At 45.8% G+C, this 19,603-nt stretch overlaps 2 protein-coding genes across 5 annotated transcripts; one reads left to right on the forward strand and one right to left on the reverse strand.

The window, feature by feature from the left end:
* Nucleotides 1-57: 57 nt before the first annotated feature.
* Nucleotides 58-19,467, forward strand: LOC133494585 (astrocytic phosphoprotein PEA-15). 3 transcript variants are annotated; one of them, XM_061808560.1, is made up of 4 exons: nucleotides 58-197; nucleotides 14,905-15,079; nucleotides 17,445-17,600; nucleotides 17,800-19,467. In XM_061808560.1, exons 2-4 carry the CDS (start codon nucleotides 14,908-14,910, stop codon nucleotides 17,862-17,864), a joined length of 393 nt encoding a protein of 130 aa, XP_061664544.1. In that variant the 5' UTR covers nucleotides 58-197; nucleotides 14,905-14,907; the 3' UTR covers nucleotides 17,865-19,467. The 3 variants fall into 3 exon arrangements, with proteins under 3 accessions (XP_061664544.1, XP_061664543.1, XP_061664545.1); XM_061808559.1 differs by lacking the exon at nucleotides 58-197 and adding an exon at nucleotides 8,871-9,115 and having other exon boundaries at nucleotides 17,800-19,463; XM_061808561.1 differs by lacking the exon at nucleotides 58-197 and adding an exon at nucleotides 9,205-9,402.
* Nucleotides 850-6,893, reverse strand: LOC133494581 (calsequestrin-1-like). 2 transcript variants are annotated; one of them, XM_061808552.1, is made up of 11 exons: nucleotides 6,149-6,893; nucleotides 3,264-3,357; nucleotides 2,927-3,027; nucleotides 2,339-2,450; nucleotides 2,195-2,268; nucleotides 1,864-1,994; nucleotides 1,742-1,787; nucleotides 1,626-1,680; nucleotides 1,416-1,516; nucleotides 1,100-1,174; nucleotides 850-1,011 (listed from the first exon to the last, which is right to left on the reverse strand). In XM_061808552.1, the coding sequence occupies exons 1-11, from the start codon at nucleotides 6,383-6,385 to the stop codon at nucleotides 886-888; spliced, it is 1,152 nt and encodes a 383-aa protein (XP_061664536.1). In that variant the 5' UTR covers nucleotides 6,386-6,893; the 3' UTR covers nucleotides 850-885. The 2 variants fall into 2 exon arrangements, with proteins under 2 accessions (XP_061664536.1, XP_061664535.1); XM_061808551.1 differs by having other exon boundaries at nucleotides 1,755-1,787; nucleotides 2,195-2,450.
* Nucleotides 19,468-19,603: the final 136 nt, after the last annotated feature.

A 19,603-nucleotide genomic window follows, 5' to 3' on the forward strand; every position in this document is an offset into this window, starting at 1 on the left:
AAATTCAAGCGTGATGACGGCCCGTGGGAAAACTAGCTCGCAAGAACCAAGTGAAACGCCGAGATCAGATGGAGAAAGTTGGGCTGGATCGGGAACACTCTGAGGGAGAATTTGCCACTGACTCACCCGAGCAGGCCTCATCTTGGACCGAGCGGGAACATCTCAGACTGACTGAATCAGCTCAAGAAGATTGACAAGTAAGGTAGCTCGTCTTTTTTATTCATAATAAAAATTACGTCCTTTCCCGAAGAGAAGTGGCCAAAGATTAGGGCGGTTTTCAGGAGGCTGGAAGAAATTTGTGGGATTTCCATGGGGGAAATGATTTTGATTTAGTTATGGGCTTGGTCACAGACTCTACCGCTGTACTGCCATCATCAATAAACACCTATAAAAGTAAATAATTAATTTCTTAAGAGGATCAGATAAATGCTTCCCTCGCTGCGTGCTATACAGGAGGGGTGTTAAACTATCGCTCGTCGGGCTATTCTGGCCGTGACCGCGTGGAACTGTACGAGAAATCAGAAGCCACTTAAAAACTATTCAATTTCTTGAAAAGAGTGATAAGAAACAAACTGCTTGCACATCGCCGTTTTATTAAAATTGCGGTTTTGGTAAGAAGCATGAAGTCGATGCGCATGATTTGCTCTCCCAAAAAAATGTGGCGGTCCAAACTTGGCCCCAGGGCCATGAGTTTGCCACTGGTGCTGTAGAGTATACGTTTAAAGAAAAAAAAAAAATTCGGGTAAAACTTTTTTTTTTTTTATTTGGAGCAGATTTTTCAGGATCAATTTAAGACTCGCTAGCGATTTTTGTGTATTTTCTTTTATTTTTGAGACACTTTCCATGAAGTGACAGAGTACAAAATGATGGATGGTTGGCGTATTTCTATTCGTCGTCGTCGTCGTCGTCCGGGTCGATCTTTCCTGAGAGTACGTCCTCGATCCAGCGCTCCAGCTCGTCCGCCGAGGGCATGCCGTCGTGGTCGTCCATTTCCATCCACACGCTGTCGGCCTTGCCAAAAGAAGCGGCGGAAGAGCAGGATCAAGAGGTGGGCGTCAGCCATCAAACTCCGCACGGAGAAACATCAAAAACCGCTTACGTCCTCCACATCCACCACGCCGATCTGGGGGGATGAGAGGTCTATGCGGAAGGTCTTCTCCCAGTACGGAACCAGCTGAGAACAAGGGCACAAGGGTCGCAATCTGAGCCGTTAGACCAGGGGTTCGCAAACATTTTGGTTCTAGACTCTAGAATCTCGAGGAAAAAGCACAGAAATTAGCCTACTAGTGTGTATGTATACAAGAAAATAGTTACGACGTGAAGAGAGTCAAGTCAAAGTTAAGATGGAGGCTGGAACAGATTTCTATGTCAAGGCACCAGCGAAAGGGTCCTGTGTTTGCGCAAAGGCCGCCTACCAGGGGAAAGCAGTCAGGGTCGATCCAGATGATGCTCAGGTTGGGGTTGTCTGTGTTTTCGCGTGCCACCTCCTTCAGGATCTCCAGGAACTCAAAACCATCTTGAAAACAAAACAAAAAAAACAACAAAACAAAACAAGAACGAGGAGTCACGTCGAGGCAGAAAGTTACGTTGGAGGGTCGGATCGAACGGCGGCGTCGGACTCTTACCTGGGTCATCTTCCTCGGCGAAGGCCACGATGTGCTCGCCGTCGATGTCGTCCTCCTGGTGTGGGACAGGCCATTTTTTCAGGCTCAAGCGGCTTTCCATTGGTGTTTGTTCTTACCCAGATCTCGTACATGCTGTGAGGTTCCAGCTTCCTCAGAGTGGGTCTGAAATGAAGAAAACCAGGGACAGTAACTCGCTTGTCCAGAGGCAGTGGTTGGGTTCAAGCTTCGGACTTTTGACCTGTCGTGCCGCTCGACGTACTCCACCAGCTCGGCCTCGGTGTAGGGCTTCCCGGGAATAGTGACGGATTCCTCCATGAAGGGCTCGTAGAAGTCCGCCTCGTTCATCTTCAGTTTTAATTTCTTGGCGATCTAAAGCGAGAGGGACTGGAGCTTCTCAGGCTCTAAAACCGTCCATTTTCATTTGACTGTTTTTCATCCAAAATACATTTTTTTTTCACCATTCAATTTTAGGCTACGATGAAATCGGTCCAACCTGTGTCCAATTTTTAAAAACTGATGTCTGACTTTTTCAGTTTTGTAATGGCCAATTGGACGTTCGGACTGCAAACCTTGGGGTCGAAGGTGGCAAAGAATTTGATGAAGGGATGAAACTCCTTGGCGGCGTTGTCGAACTCGATGAAATCTGCAAAAGACGTCAGGGCTGAAAGGAACGTTCCGGGCGGCTCGAGCGGTCCTTTCGCGCGTCAACCTACGGGCAGATTTCCCGCTCTTGAAGTAGCCCACCAGCTTGATGACCTCGTCCATGTTGTGGAAGCCCTTCAACTCGCGATCGTTGTCGATGATCTCCACGGGCTCTTCCATCACCTGAAGAGTCCCATGTCGGAAGAACTTGTACTGTACAGGTCCGATCTGGCGTTTCAACTGACAACTGACTCGGACCGTCTATTAGAAGCAATATATCGTACGATTAAATTTGAATGATATTGAGAGCGCAATGTCATTTTGACCTTGCTGGGCGAGAAAATTGTTTGAACTGTGTGCTTCCTTTTTCTGGGACTGTCCCCTCATTGGTTGGGTTTTTTTTTTCCACAATGTTCCAAAAATACGGAGCAGTTTCCTTGAAATGTTTGCGAGCATGTTGTGTACAAAAGGCTCTCTGTTCAGTAAAATATCACATCTTATTGCGCCATCCGCAGTATTTAGCCAGGACACGAGTCTCGCCGTCTCCGCCGTAGAACTGTTTTACGGGTCCTTGGTAGTTTCTGGAACCTATTGTTTCCAAACATTCTGTAATGTCCCATAAGGCGTTCTGGGATCCCAAGCCGAGGTTTCGCGCTTACGTCGTAGATGAACTCCACCAGGGTGTCGGCGGCCAGTTCGCCGTCGTACTCGATGATCTCGTTGTTTGCGAAGATGTAGACGCTCTCCACCTCATCCAGGCCTGGCGGAAAGACGCAGTTACAACCAGGTACTGTATTAGTTCTCGGAGAGGACAGAAGAAAATCCAAATCTGTCTTATAAGTATCCCATACTGGACCTCTTTTTCTGAGAGAGGGGAGGGGGGGGGAGTCCGAACTTAAACTTGAAGATCAGGACTTACTTCTGACTTGCTCCCACCTCTTGTAGTTTTTCATTTTCATTTATCGCGCGGAAAGAGAGAGAGAGAGCGAAGTCTACCGAGCTTTTGGGCCACCGCGCTGTCCTCCTTTTCATCCACAAGGCCAAATCCGATGTCTTCATCGTCGAGCTCGTCCAGGACCTGGGCCGCGAGCTGGAGAGACGAGACAAGAAAGGGACGGTGCGGACGTGGGTGGACATGAACGTGCGACGTCAGTTGTTCGACGATTCAAAGTCGCCCCGCTTTCAATGCCGACTTATTCTACGGAGCCCCGAAAGGGATGTTGGGGAAAAAAAAAAAAAAAAAAAACTGGTTTCTCATTGTAATGAGTAACTTTCTCATTGTAATGAGGAACAAGTTACTCATTACAATGAGAGTGTCGAAAAAAAATGGCTACCTATGGGTCTTAGCTTATTTACCTCCTAGCGGTAGCTTCCTGCGGTCAGATAGTCGTAGCTTATTTTACCCGCTAGCGGTAGCTTCCTGAAGAAGGAACAGGGGTCTTTTATACATGCACAGATGCAATGGACTAGTTACTCATTACAATGAGAAACTTACTCATTGTAATGAGTAAAGAAAAATAAAAACATCCCTGTTCCGATTTTTGGGTTTTTGAGATACAAAATAAACAAACTTTTTCCCTCCTTTTGATGCGACCGAGGAACAGTATAATGGAGCTGCACAAGTGTGCACACCCGCTTAAAACTGGGGACGTCAGAATCAACACGTGACGTTTAAACTCGTGATATCAGTCAACATACACCTGCCACCGTTTACAGTTCAACCGGTTATCCCCAAAGAAAGTTCTGATGGTCGAGTAGGCTTTCCCAGATTATTTTTTTTTTTTGTGACTTTGTGCTCACATTGACTTTCTAATTCCGTCCACCTTGACAAAGGCCCCAGTTCCAGCCCTGTTACTCGGCATTTACCAGACCTTCTTTACCATAAGTTGCTGGACTCGCACTTAAGTACTTGTGCCACCTCCGCTAACTTCCTGTGTGCCTTTCACTTCTTGTCCTCCAAGACCTTAAAAGCAAACGCTTTGGACTGCTGCCTTGCACTTTCTAAATCGGAGCGAAACCAGAGCCAACAATTGACAGCCGTCCCCGGCACTCCACCTAACCCCCCCCCCCCCCCCCCAGCACTCCCAACAGAACCAGAGGCTCTGGGTAAGGGGCACAACTTGAGGTGCTGCAACAGGTGCTTTGCGCAAATGAGTTGGTCCGTGGCATATTTAACTCAGAAAATGAAGCACTCGCCTTCAGGGAAATAAGTTTGAAGATCCCCGATTTGTCACACCGACATGCTAACCCTTATTCAAACCCCTTTTGCAGGAAAATCCCTTTTGTCTAATGAGCTGAGGGAAAAATAGAATACACTGGATTGCAGATTTTAAACATTGAATTGAAAAACAAGATTATAAAATTCAAACTGATGCATTTTTTTATGGGGCGGGGGAATAGTGACTCATTGTGAATTGGACGCATTGGATTTCTGTAATAAGCAGGGATGTTGCTTGGATGGCAGCATGTGTTGCGCCAAAACCCGGATGTACCTTTTTTAGAGGATTACTGGTGTTTTTCATAGATTTTCCCATTACCAATACCATGAGCACTAACACACCGCCATGCCATTACAGATTTGAACTTTTTCGACTTTGCATTGAAAACAATCCAGATGGTCCGATTCCAATTTGGCTCATCGGACACGTCAACCCTTACTTCCAAATCCGCATTTGTTAGACCACAGTGCACTTTTCCGCTTTTCATCAGTCCGTCTCAGACAACTTTGGGCCCAGAGATGCCGGCTGCTTTTCTGGGTGTTGGAGATATCTGTCTTTTGCTTTCCATGGTAGAGTTTTTATTTAGTTTTTTTCTTTCCTTGAATTTGTAAACGGTGACAATAGTTTTTCTGAAGTCCACATGGCACTGATGCCATTTTTTTTTTTTTTAATGCATCGCCACCTGAGGGATCAAAGGTCACAGGAATTTAGTGGTGGTTTAGGGTTAGGGTTCTCCAGATTCTCAAAATCTGTTGAGATTACGAAACATCTTTCTTGAACTGGTAGACTATTTATTCATAGACATTAAAGTTCTATTGTAATGTATTGGTTGTAGCTCGATTTATGTATTTTTGCATGGGATTTACATATTTATACACTGACTATCTTAACCAGCTTAACACATGCGATGAATTAATAATCACTCTCGGCGCGCACACAGCTGACCGTTACATGACATCATAAAAGATGCATGTCGATAAATAAGTGAGGGTAGACCACATTGGATGGAGTCTGGCCACCGGCTGACGTCCTCATCAGTGTCCAGGTTCAGTCGAGAGGTTAAAGAGTCCTCAAATCTCCTCATTGGACTTGACGCCTGGGGTCACACAGGCCAGATGACGCGGCGCAAGCTGTTCCGCAAACTCTCTGCCAAAGAGTGACGTCACCTCAGCCTTGTGGCTTGCTTTCGTCTGCGTGTAGTTGCTAAATGCTAACAGCAAACCATGAATAGCATGCGGCATCTCCACAAATACAGTTCAAATGCTTTGTAGCTGTACTTCAGTACATCTTTCAGGTATTTGTATTTTTGTTTCATCTGGATTTCATTCGCCACGATTAGCTGATGTAGCCTTTTACAGTACAAAGGCAGCTGAAATGTTTCCAAGGTGCTCATCCTGGACCTGTTGTCAGTCCAGACCCAATTTGTCCCGTCAAAGTTTAGCCATTTTTTCCGGAGCTTAATTTTTCGCCTCGGTATGACCACTCCGGAAGTCGACGAAAGACAAATCGGAGTCGGATTTTAGAGTTGAGCGTTGGCTAAAGAGCTCGGTCGATTTGCGGGTCAGGCTCCCGATCAGGACGGCGTAGCGCCCGTCCATCCGCCGGCGACTCAACAATGTCCTTCCCTCTGGGAATCCTGATTCCCTGGTCCCGTTGACTCACCTCAAGAGCCAGCTCTTCCATCTGGAACTGCTTGATAGCGTTGCGGTCCCCGTGCACGTTTTTGTGGTAGTAGATGACCATCACGTCGTACTTCTTCATGACCGACTTGTAGTCCTTAGCGCTGAGGGGGTGAACGCGGTCCCTGCCGTCGTACTCTGGGATTTGCAGGCCCTTCTCGCAGGACGCCAGGGCCCCCAAAGAGAGGAGGACACCCAATATCCTGCAGGCCCACTTCATGACTATCGTCCTCTCCTCCGCTCTGAACCTTGTCTTCTTGCTCCCCGAAAACCAAGTCTGCTTCCTGTCCCTGCTGGCGAGAGAAGAGCAGGACTGGCAGCAAGCGGCTTCCTTTAAGACCCGCTTCCACGTGGCTTTTGCTGACGACACCGGTTGGAGGGCACCGCCGGGTTTGGGGTGGGGGGGCTGCCAAATATGTCACAATTACGTGTGTGGGTGGTTGGGTGGGTGTAGTTTGGCCGCATGGGCACCTGTTGGGACCCTCGGCGGGAGAAGCGCACCGTCTCGGCCGAGGAAAGAAGACCCTGACCCCCGACGTGCCATTCCCATATTAAGTTTGGCCGAGCAGTCCGGAGTCCCCCTAAAAATAAAACCTTTCGTGGGACAACGCTGTGGACAAGACACACACGCCAGAAGACCGCAGAACACGGGGACAGAGACCTGGCCAACAACTGTTACAAGGGTTAAATCTGGTCTACAGTAGAGATTTGGACTCGTCAGAATACTGCTTATGTTTATCATCTCTGCCTCAGTGCAAAAATGGCTTGAAAAACATTTGAGGTTTTGACAAACAATCATGCGGAACTACTTGGGGGGGGGGGGTGCTAGGCGCTATGCTAACTTGAGCTACCCCAGCTAGCTAACGCGGTTAAACTCTGTCCAATGGTGCGGAGCTGTTCTTCTAAGTCCTCTTCATGGTGGCAAAAATAACAATAATAAAAAAAATCTTGCAAATACAGTTATTACTGTAAAAGAAGTACGAGGTGTAGCTAATCGTGACGATCGTAACCAGGCAAGAATATGCCAAAATGAAGAAATTATGCTAAGTGCTAAGCTCATGTAAAAATGTGGGGGACCAAAACACCAGAAAAATAAGTCTGGAACCACGTTAATGCAAAATGTTTTTTTTTCATGCACGGGCATAACCCAACCAGAGTTCGAAAGCGTGAAACATATTTTGCAGGCAACAAAACGCCTCCTCCTCCGCCCACGCTCCGTACTTTGTTTACCTTTTTTTGCCGCGGCAAAAAGTCTCACCCGCGAATCCCTCCCCGGCGCACCTGCCAGCCCGCCATCTCGCTCGCCGTACGACATTGCGACTGGCGCGCTCGTTCACTCCGTCGTGATTTTTTGTTTGTTTTTTTTTGCTTTTTGCCGCCGCGTATCTTTTCCGCCTCAAAACGTGTCAACGTGACAGCTGGAGGATGAGTGGAGGATGAGGGGTTGCCTAGTAACCACGAGCCACAGTCATCCAGCAACAGTTGGCGACGTGTAGGATGCTGAATATTTTTGTGTGCGCGAAAAAATGGCGGAATCTGTGCAACAGCGATGCCGGGTCACGGGGGGTGGGGGGGGGGTTGAACTCCAGAGAAAGGACCCCCCCACTCTTACATATAAGAATAGAATTCTTGAATGACCCCGCCCCCTCCCTCTTAAAAGTATAGCACCTGGTAGCTCCGGAGTCGGGGCCAGCATGGGGGGGGGGGGGGTGCACGCACTACTGCTCAAATGGTTCATTTTTTTTTTCACGCCAAAAAGATTATGCACATTGTAGATACAGGAAAACTGTTGTCATGGCAACAAAGGTTCCACTTCCTCTCTTGTCAGTTTCAAGATGGAGCAAAGTCCCGCCGCCTCTTGCCAGTTTTTCTTTTTTTCTTTTTTTTTGTCATCCCTCACTTCCAGCTCTCGCTTCCTTCCACTTCAAAGCCGGAGGCTCGGACATCGGCACTTCCTCTTTGCGGGCCTTGGGATCCCAAAAAAAAAAAAAAAAAAAAAAAGCTTGTGACTATGATTTAGCGTCTCTTCGTGGTGCTTTTTGCTTGGGGGGGGGGGGACAAGGCAACAAAAAACTCTTTCAACAACTGATTTTGAAGGAGTCATTAAAGGTCAAGAGGTAAACAAATGCATAGTTTATAATTATTTGACATGCCAGCATGTGACAACAGTACGCCCCCCCCCCTTGTTCCCCTTCCCTCCACTTTTAAGGGAGTGAAAGAAAAAAGTTGTTGTTGAGAGTAACCAGTAAGTTGCACAAGCTGCCCCGGTTCCAGACTTTTGGATTTTGGATGCGGCCATGTGATGGAGGGAATACAGAGCAGCAGCAGCAGAAGGGATTTTGCAGGCCGGAAGGCGCTGGTGACATCAGCTTTGAAAAATGTGTGTGACTAAAAAGCGTGGAATCGGAGGAACACAACAACGGGGCGAGCGCTCACTCTTTTCGTACAACGGGAAAGTGAGGATTTTGAAGCTCGTTGGGGGGGGGGGGAGTGAGCCGCTGTCTGTTCTTGACGATCTCTGGACGCTTCGGTCCGCGTGCAAGCGGTGACTGAGATAGAGAGAGAGAGAGAGAGAGAAAAAGAGAGAGAGAGGGGGGGTGAAGGCGTTTCCATGCTGGCTCGCCGGTTTTCGATTCACTCTTCGCGGAGAGCAGTCACGACCGTCGCTGGCTCTCTCGGTGTTGCTTACGTCACGGCCTGAGGACCCCCTCCCTCCCTCCCGCCCCCACTTGCCTCCTCTTCTCCCCATCTTGCTCTTCATCGCATCACCGCGACATCGCGCGTTGCTGGAGTTTGCTTGGTTTTTTTTTCTCGTTTTTTTTTAATTCCCCCCCTCCCACCTCCTCGAACGTCTGACCCGTTTCCGGCTCCGCGCCGTCAAATCTCGCCCCTTTTCCCTCCCTCCGCCAACGTCCAAGCTTACTCGCTGCGACGCTTGGCCGCGCGCGAGGTAAGTGAATGTTTTTGTTTGTTTGTTTGTTTTGTGGTCCAAAAAATAAACCAGGAGGCTGCTGGCATGCCTGTACGTCAACGTGACTGCCCCCCTCCTCTTCCTCCCCGTTCCCCTTGTTCTTCTTTTTTTCTTGTCAGAAGTGACCAGTTGTCCCACGCTCGAAAGCTGTTTAAACGCATCATTATAAAAGTATTCTGTCCCCCGCATATTCGCGGTTTCCCTTTTCGAAGCAAAGAAAATATTAATTGAGGGCCATCTTGTATGCATGAAGGAACTACGTTGAAGTAAGTTGGAATTTCATGTAAAAAAAAAAAAAAACTTTTGTAAGTTATCAATTGCTTAATTCTTTTCAATTATTGCTTTTGGTTTTCCTTTATACCCAGTGTAAGAATTTAAACAGTTCTTGAACTAAACTATGTTAAAGTGAATTGAGTTACATCTGGACAAAAATGGTGGTTTGCCACTGTCGCACATCAAGGTGCTATGTTGAAGTAAGGTGAGGAGTTCCACGGCACTTCCAATGCCCTGGCATTGGTGCCATGAACATCGACTGTGTGTGTATGTCTGATGTGTTTTGGGGACGAATGCGAGCACAGGGAATGAGTCAGCGAGTCCAAACACGGAAAGTCATGAAACGCATCGCTAAGAACTGCTTTCCGTTTCTGGACTTCCTGTCCCCAGTGACCCATTAGTCCAGAAGGAGTGTGTGTGTGTGTGTGTGTGTGTGTGTTTGTGTGTGTGTGTGTGTGTGTGTGTGGTGTGTGTGTGTGTGTGTGTGTGTGTGTGTGTGTGTGTGTGTGTGTGTGTGTGTGTGTGACTCAGCTTTTCGGGGATCAATCCATCTTGGGCGGCGGGCGACACGACGCTGCTTTTTTTTTTCCTTGACTTCTGTTGCCCGTTTCCATTTTGGGGGGGGGGCCGGGGAAGTGGTGGTGTGTTGTTTTGATGTTTGTTGTCGAGAGGAGTGCTACTCAATCCCGACGTTTTCCAGACACACTTGAATGCACCACGCAGGTGCGGCTAAACGCTTGGCTAGGTGAGCGGGTTTCCGTCCTCTTTCCGTTCATCTTCCTGTTGTGTCCACCAGAGTAAGTCAGGAAGTTCCTCAGATTGTCATTTGTGGGCCACATTCTTCGCGCAGACACTTCCTCCTCTGGCATTTCCTGCCACTTTGCAAACAAAACAATTTATTCCATTAAAAAAAATAAATAAAAGTAATTAATAATAATTATTGAAAAAAAATTAAAATTATAAGTAAAATATCATGGAGTACATTTATCTTTATTTCAGTTGGACAGGACAATTGGTTGATTTACTATAGTAAAATGAAAATAAAATAATTGTACATATCTAATATTTTTGTAGTACTTTCATGAAATAATTATAAAAAAAATCTAATCAGTAAAACAATTTTGAAATTATTTTGTAATTTATTGTAAATAACTTAAATACTATAGTTTAACTTAAATAATGAAATAAATGATTTTAAATTTGGAGTATATTTACATTTTTTATTCTGATTGGTTGCTTAATTAATTCATGATCGATGAAATGAAAACTGAAATTTTTTTTAATGGTTTGACCCTTGTAAGATTCATTCTATTAAATCTGACTTCATCAAATAGTGCAATACAAATATTACAAAAATAAACGCGTGCATTTGCATTTCATAAAAATCTACGATATAAATGCTAAAATAATTATGGTGAGCAATAAAACATGCTAAATAGGATAAATCTATTTATTGTATTTTTTTTTATTTTTTTTTTACCCATCCCTGAGCTTAGCGTGATGATGGCAGAGCAGGAACTGAAGGATATTTTTGACTCTGACGTCGACTCCGACGCATTTCTCACCCTTTTATTGTCATCGTAAAAAAAAAAAAATTAATAAAATAAAATGAAGTCACCCGTGCGTGCTCTCACAGGAGTGAGTGTGTGTGTGTGTGTGGGGGGGGGGGGGGGGGGTGATGGACTCTTGGTTTAATCAGCACACTCCCTCCTCCATCCTGGCAGAGGCATTGAGATATTTTTATCCGGCTGCGAAGTTTGCAGGATAACGAAGCCTTCACCTCGCCAACGTGACGCGGCTGCTCTCGTCGCGCCTTGATGGCGTCATCAGCCTCGATTTATGAATATAGTTCATGTAGCGTGAAACATTTTTTTTTTTCCTCCGGAAACGTTTTTCTGTACCTGGTTTTTATCAATGATTGACCTAGTAGGGGTCGAATAGATGGATTGAATTGCGAGCGACCCCCCTCCCAAAAAAAAAAAAAAAAATAATGTTTTGGGTTTAAATGTTACAAGATGACAGTAGAAAATTGACGTTCAGTGATGCGGCGGTGGGGTGAGGGGACGCGGATTTGAACGGATTAGCGAATTAGGTCTGATGGCGCTTTCGTGACGGCGCGCCGTCTTTGTCTGTCTTGGCACGCGGCCCTTGGCTACCGGCCCTCACCGACGGTTCACCCGCTCGGGAAAGTTAAACCGACCTTTTGCCCGACCGCGCCCCGACGCAAAAAAAAATAAAAAATAAAAAAAAATGCACGGAATAGTAGTTTCCTCTTCCCGGACGCTTCTTTTTTTTCTGACTTTGTTTTCCCCCTCTTGCTTGGAGCAAGTTTGGAGCAACAAATGCGTGTTTGCAATCTGCATGCAGGACACATCCGCCCGCCCGCCCGCACACACACACACACTCCCTGCTGACACTGTGTGCTGTGGCTCAGAGTAAAATGAGAGAAACATATGCGTTGATTTTTAAAAAAAAAAAAAAAAAAAAAAAAAAAAATGCAAGCTCCAATGCGCCCCCAAAACATTTTGCCGTCGGAAAATGTATATCATGTATTTTTATATTATATGCGCTGTAACTCGCTGTGATTGAAATTTAAAATCATTCCCCCCCGCCCCCCCACGAAAGTACATTTTGCTTGTTTTGTTTTTAATTTATTCTTTATAGTCGAGAAAAAGCAGCACAAAAATCTGCCAACTTTTCGAAATTTTGTTTAAATTTAATTTAATTACCTGTGTTATGTTATCATGTTGTGTGAGGAGGGAGGGGGGAGGGATGCAAACGTTTTACTGATTTACACCACCTTGAAATAAATACTTGGCTCCCCTGGTACTGCAGTCGCAGCCTAAAAAAAAAAAAAAAAAGTATATTAAATATTATTGGTAACCACTGTAACATTATGCACAGGTCAACAGTGCACTTAGAAATGTATGTGGGGGGGGTAAAATTACTGATTCAAATGAACTGCATTATATGTTAATGTGAAATACAACTGAAATATGCTCAGGTATTCTTTCGCGTGCCACTAGAGGGAGCCCGCGTCCCACTAGAATCCCTATTTTATTGAAAATAAAATTCATCACTTTTTTTGTGTATGTGTCACCCTAACCCCCACCCCGTCTGCCATTTTGCTACATTTCTCCTGATGGCAAACAACGTTTGAACCTGTGTTAGTTATTAATATTTTTTTCCCAGCAAGTTCCATCGCATTTCCGGGAAATGGTGGTTAGAGCGGTGGTGGTGGGGGGGGGGAGTGGATGAGAAAGTCGAGAAAAAGGCCAATGCCCGCGTGCTTCTGAGCGGTTGCCGTGGCGACGGGCGAGGATGTTGGAACAGTCACGAAAACGGAGCGTTTCTCTCTCGCGCCGGCGAGGAAGCGAAGCGGAGTGCGATTGCGCACGGACGCGCAGATGTGTGCAAATCTTCTTTTCTGCTCAGTGACAAGTGGGCCGCTGGCCTACATTCCCCGATGCAGATTAGCGCTTAGCGCGGCACGCCGACATGGCGGCGGGGAGAGGCGCTGAGCCGCCATTCTGACAAAGTAATGTCCTGTTTTTGGGAAGCGCTACTAGTGCCGTTTTTGTAGCGCTGTTGGACCGCGTAGTGAGTATAGGCAGGCATGTGCGCAGACATTTTTGGTGGCAGGTGCTCAAGCACCCTCTCTCCCATTGCAGCCATTACCCAAACTGTGCATTCAATAAATCATCCCTCTTCTTCACTGCCTATCCTCATTAGAGTTGCAGGAGTACTGAGATATTGAACTCATGTATTTCTGTTATTCCTATCAAAGTCAAAACTATTCACAAAGTCCATTATTAGTTAACCCATCTGTGTTCATCTTGATTTTTGAGCGGGGAAGTAAAAAAAAAAACAGGTATTGTGGTTGCAGAAGTGCACACACCCTTTTATAAATGGGGATGTGGCTCTGCTCAGTATTTAGTTGCGCTCGACTGAATATTTGACCTTTTCCAAATAGATACTGAAAAAAGAAACATTGCAACATAAACATTTAAAGGACAGTTTTTTTTTCATCCACATATTATTCTGCCAGAATCTGAATTAAAAAAAAAAAAAAAAAATCTGCACCCGTCCGTCCCTGGAGTTTAAAATGAGTGAGTGAACCAAAACTTGCCACAATTTAAAGTAAATTTAATCCCAAATAAACGAAGGTAGGCGTCTAGGTACAATTCGTCCACGGATTCGTATAACTGGTGATAGTTTTTTTTTTTTTAATATATTTTTAAAAATTGATGGGGGGAAAAAACAAGGTACTGGAGCCCTTTTTTTTTTTTTTTTTTGCCCATGGTTAAAAGGGAAGGTGCTTGAGCACTACTGTGTGCACATGCCCGAGTATAAGTTGGGCCAGGTGGTTGTTGTTTGTGTATTGCTGTAAAATAAACCTAAAGATTAAAAATAATAAAGTATTTTGGATTCCAAACAGTCACGGTCGTCTTCTCACCACCAGAGAAATTTCTGCCTCTTGATTCAGTTGCCGTGGCGACGACCAAAGCCAAGAGTGGCCTTTATTTGGTAAAGTGGGGGGGGGGGTTGCTAGGTAACCATCTCCATTGTAACATGACAAATAACGACATCAGTCACACCAACTTTGATTTGTCGCATATATTATATTATTATGTTATTACATTATAAAGACTTTTTACAAATGTTTTTCGACTATTTCAACATGCAACACTTTCATCTTCCGTCCGCGCGACGTCTAATTGCGCATAGCGACGGGTCGACGATGTATTATCAAAATAATTACAGTAATGAGGAGCTTTTATTTCGCGCTAGCTTCATTAATTGCCGACGCACCGAGGAGACAAAAGTCTGCTTGTGCGCACGGGAATGTGAGGCGCACACTTCTTCTTCTGCGTGGACGGCGAGTCGGGGGAAGCGAAGGGGCCGGGGGGGGGGGTGGTATGAGGTGCATTTCTGTACATTTCATCGCTCGCTGCAGTACTTTGCGGTGATTGTACGACAACGTGACAGCAGGAGACGGGCCCGGTTTCGCCGAGTCATGTTGGTGCGGGCTGTGCGCCTGCTCTGTCCATTGTTTTTGCCCCCCCCCCCCCCAAAAGCGCACAAAAGCAACAGTCAGTGTCAGCACGAAACATTCAAGCAAGTGCGAGGAGGCAAAAAAAAGAAAAAGAAAAGCTGAAGTTTATGTGTACCTTTTTTTCATCAGGGGTGTGTTGACTTTTGATATTGAAAGAAGTCATCAATTTGTCATTTGTTTTCTAGGTTGGACTTGAAGATTTTGCACTTCTTGCGGCGGCCCGTGTGTTTTTGTAAATTGGGGGCGGGTTTTGACCTCAGCACCGCGAGGCAAGCGTGCTTACCGCTAGGGCGCCGTGCTGACTTTGACTTTTGTTTGACGCCGGAGCGACGCTTTGGCGACCTCCAACGGAGCGAGGCAACGGCGTCTGTGCTATATAGGTCATTGTGTGTGTGTGTGTGTGTGTCTAAATTGTCGCGGGTTGTGTTCCGTTGCGCAGACGATGGCGGAGTACAGCTCCCTGCTCAGCGAGCTGTCGGAGAACATCACCAACGAGGACCTGGAGCAGCTCAAGTCTGCCTGCAAGGAGGACATCCCAGAGGAGCACAGCGACGCCATCGCGTCCTGCAAGGACTGGTTCAGCTACCTGGAGAAGAACGACAAACTGGCCCACGGTGACGCACACTCGCGCAGAGAGAAAATTCACACCCAGACACATGCGCCTGGAAACACACACATGAGAAACAAACACACATGTAGAAACTCATACACGAATGCACATCACACATGCAGAAAGGCGCAACAGAAACACACACGCACATGCAAACAGACACACAAGAAACACACACACATAGAAACTAATACACGAATGCACATCAAACATGCAGAAAGACACTAAAGAAACACTCACACACATGTACACACAAACAGACACACAAGAAAGACACACACACACACACACACACACATTAAGACACACAAGAAACACACACATAGAAACTAATACACGAATGCACATCACACATGCAGAAAGACACAAAAGAAACACACACACACATGCACACACAGACACACAAGAAATACACACACATAAAGACACATAGAAACTAATACACGAATGCACATCACACATGCAGAAAGACACAAAAGAAACACACACACACATGCACACACAAACACACACACATAAAGACACACAAGAAACACACATAGAAACTAATACACAAATGCACATCACACATGCAGAAAGGCACAACAGAAACACACACACACATGCACTTGGAAACAGACACACAAGAAACACACACACACATAAAGACACACACAACACACACATTGAAAACTAATACTCGAATGCACACCTAAACACATGCAGAAAGACACAAAAGAAACGCACAAATTCACACTTAGACACGTACACAAACAGGCACTTAAAAGAAACACACTCACACACACAGAAACTAATACACAAATGCACATCACACATGCAGAAAGACACAGAAACACACACACATGCACTTGGAAACAGACACACAAGAAACACACACACGCATAAAGACACACACATAGAAAACTGATACTCGAATGCACATCTAAACACATGCCGAAAGACACAATAGAAACGCACAAATTCACACTCAGACACGTCCACACAGAGGCACTTAAAAGAAACACACACACGCACGTGTAGAAACAGATACACAAATGCACATCTACACGTGCACATAAAGACATGGGAAACACACACTCACAGAAACTAATGCACAAATGCACATGCAGAAAGACACAACAGGAACACACTCACAACCCCCCCCCCCGCACACACACATGCCCTTGGAAACAGACACACGAAAAACACACACACATAAAAACTAATACTCCAATGCACATCCAAACACATGCAGAAAGACACAACAGAAACGCACAAATTCACATTTAGACACACACACGCACTTAAAAGAAACACGCTCACACACGCATGTGGAGAAACAGATACATAAATGCACATCTACACGTGCACGTAAAGACACAAGAAACACACGTGCACATGCAGAAAGACACAACAGGAACACAATCACAAAGCTACACATGCACTTGGAAACAGACACACGAAAAACACACACACGTAGAGACTAATACTCAAGTGCACCTCGAAACACATGCAGAAATACACAACAGAAACACACAAATTCGCACTTAGACACGTACACCCACACGCACTTAAAAGACACACGAGAAACGCGCTCACACACGCACGTGTAGAAACAGATACACTAATGCATGTCTACACGCGCACATAAGGACACGAGAAACACACACGCACATAGAAACTAATGCACAAATGCACACAGACACACACACACACACACACGCATTCACACTTAAATACGCACTTACAGTAAAAGACACACGAGAAACACACTTGCACACGCGTGTGTAGAAACAGATACACAAATGGACATATGCACACACAAAGACACGAGAAACACACACGTGTTGAAAATAATACACAAATGCACATCTACACTAACAGAAGGACACAACACACACAAACGCAGACTGACACACTTGGAAACAGGCACGAGAAACACACACACACACACACACATAGAAACCAATACACGAATGCACATCTACACACACGCACGCACGTATTCACACCTAAACAAATCTGAACTTAAAAACACACGAGAAACACACTCCTGCACACACGTGTAGAAACATACACAAATGTTACACACACATGCACAAATATATAACACACGCACAGATTGAAACGGACAAATTCACACTTATACACAAATGCCCGCACGCGAAAAGACACGCACTCACACGTGCACAAAGACACGACAGAAGTGCACACACTAAGAAACGGGCACACTCACGTTACAGAGTTGGAGAGTCACACACGCATTATTACAAATGTACACAAACACCAGAAACGGGTGTACACAAAATCACACAAAGATGCGCACGCACACAGTCATCCAAGAGACACGCATTCAATGTACATATACATGCCCCCCCCCCCCCTTCCAGACAACCTGTCCTACATGGAGCACATCTTTGAGATCTCGCGGCGTCCCGACCTTCTGACCCGCGTGATCGAGTACCGCACCACCGTGCTCAAGATCGACGAGGACGACGAGATCGACACCAAGCTGACGCGCATCCCCTCGGCCAAGAAGTACAAAGGTTCCGCACCTTCGCTCCGACCGGCACGAGTGACGTCACAAAACAGAATTCAACACGCGTTGCACCATTTCACGCCGCAACCCAATTCAGCGCGCTGCTCCTTGTGGTGTTCGCACTTTGGCCGCCGGGAGGCAGTATCACACTGTACAGACGTTATTGTGATCTTTACTTATTTTTCTCCTTTTTCTTGCCACCGCAGACATCATCCGCCAGCCATCCGAAGACGAGATCATCAAGTTGGCCCCGCCCCCCAAGAAAGCATAAAGGGGCGGACCCCCCCCCCCCCCCCCAATCCCCGGCCGCCACGAGGCCCTTACGCACACGCACGCACGTCCACACGCACGCACGTAACCACCAAACTGACAACACGACGCTTCTATTTGTACTCTCATGTCATGGGTTCCATTAACGTTAGTACGGTTGGATGGTTTTGTTTTGTTTTTTTTAATTATTTTTTTGTTGATTTTTGGGGGAGATGCAAACTAACTTTAGCGCACTAAGTACGTCCATCTTGTCTCGTCAAGAGTCGAAAGCCTAAACTGACAGTGTCCTCGCGTTTAAAAACAAGAAAAACGGGAAAAAAAAACCCCCCGAGTGTCGACTATGCTCCCTTTGACCATCTTTTTCCTCTCACGTGTTGTTGTGCTCGTTTTGGTTGGTTAGCGCGTCGTAGTTAGCGGCTTAGCACAGCTGGAAATGTCCACCAAAAAAGCGGCGGATTTGTTCTATGCAGCCGTGTCTACGTTTTAAAAGTCACACGGCCCGTTCGGGGAACCTTTACTCCAGATTTCAGTCCCCCCCCCACGGCAGTCCGTTTCCTTGACTTCACTCGGCAATTTTTCTGGCCCTTCGCACTTTCCAGCTTTGTCGCTATTTACGCAGATTTGCTTTTTTTTGGCGCTAAACGGTCCAAATTGCGAAGAGACTTTCTCGGGGGGGCTCACACTCAACTTTGCCGGTTTGTCAAAGGTCAAAGGTCAACATCGCAGGTGGAGCCCCCCTCCCGCCCCCCGCGCCGTGAGTAGTGACAAACTTGCACTTTTTCCTCCGTGGCATTTTTCTCTGCATTCCAGTGGACCCCCCCAACCTCACCCCACCCTCGTTGCGTTCCAGCATGATCGCAGGCTGTCTTTGCTACTTTTTCGGTTCCTTGTTTCTGAAATTTGGATCTTGCGTGTGTGATTTTTTTTTTTTAACCTTGTGCACTCGTTCGCAGGCTCGGTTCCGAAACAGTTTTTTTTTTTTGCTTTTTTTCACGGCGGCGGCGGCCTGGCGTCCCCACCCGCCCCCGCAGCTGCCCCGCTCGATCGCCATGGTAACTGTGAGCCAGACGTCAATAAGGCACATAGCAACAACATATCAACGACAAAATGATGTCCGATATTAATTTCCATCGCAAGTACATATCAAGTTAGGAAACACACACAAAAAAAAAACAGAGGCAGATATTCGGTGAAGTCATTTGTGCTTAAAGACTGTTTTTTTTCATTTTCTTGAATTTGTAAATATGTATTTTCAATATAAGCCACCGTGTTCATTTGTTATGATTAACTTATTTTCCAGCCAACATAGTGTTATTTTTTTGTCCCGTGCGTGCCCCCCGAACCACATTTTGACTAACTGGCTGTGCTGTGACGAGACAATTTTCTTTTCCGAACATTGACAAAAGTGTAAAAAAAAAAAATTTTTTTAAAAATGGAAGCGCGATCCGAACGGCGTGGCGGGTCGTGAGATCCGAACAAAGGGCGAGCGCGAGATTCTGGATTTTTTGCATGATGCCATTAAAGTCGTTTAGGGAAGTCATTTCGGATTGTTTTGTTTTTTATTTTTTTTCCTCCTCCCCCAAGTGTGAAGTTGCTGCTTGTTGTCATGAGTTCAAGTCAAAATGTAATAATGCCATTTTGTCATTGTGCTAAAATAAATATAAATATTATATTTAAATATATTTGCTAACCTACATTGCGTTGCCTGTGCCTTTATTTCGTGCTCATAAATTTATGTAT

Source organism: Syngnathoides biaculeatus, chromosome 21 (assembly GCF_019802595.1).
Source record: "Syngnathoides biaculeatus isolate LvHL_M chromosome 21, ASM1980259v1, whole genome shotgun sequence".
Classification (NCBI taxonomy): Eukaryota; Metazoa; Chordata; class Actinopteri; order Syngnathiformes; family Syngnathidae; genus Syngnathoides; species Syngnathoides biaculeatus.

What these genes read in the sequence shown, in the direction of transcription:
- LOC133494581 (XM_061808551.1), bottom strand. Translation starts at nt 6,385, where the DNA reads ATGAAGTGGGCCTGCAGGATATTGGGTGTCCTCCTCTCTTTGGGGGCC. An exon ending in TGGAAGAGCTGGCTCTTGAG is followed by an intron (nt 3,358 to 6,148) that starts GTGAGTCAACGG and finishes TCGTCTCTCCAG; the next exon opens with CTCGCGGCCCAGGTCCTGGA. An exon ending in TGGTGGAGTTCATCTACGAC is followed by an intron (nt 2,451 to 2,926) that starts GTAAGCGCGAAA and finishes GGGACTCTTCAG; the next exon opens with GTGATGGAAGAGCCCGTGGA.
- LOC133494585 (XM_061808560.1), top strand. Translation starts at nt 14,908, where the DNA reads ATGGCGGAGTACAGCTCCCTGCTCAGCGAGCTGTCGGAGAACATCACC. An exon ending in GAACGACAAACTGGCCCACG is followed by an intron (nt 15,080 to 17,444) that starts GTGACGCACACT and finishes CCCCCCTTCCAG; the next exon opens with ACAACCTGTCCTACATGGAG. An exon ending in CTCGGCCAAGAAGTACAAAG is followed by an intron (nt 17,601 to 17,799) that starts GTTCCGCACCTT and finishes TTGCCACCGCAG; the next exon opens with ACATCATCCGCCAGCCATCC.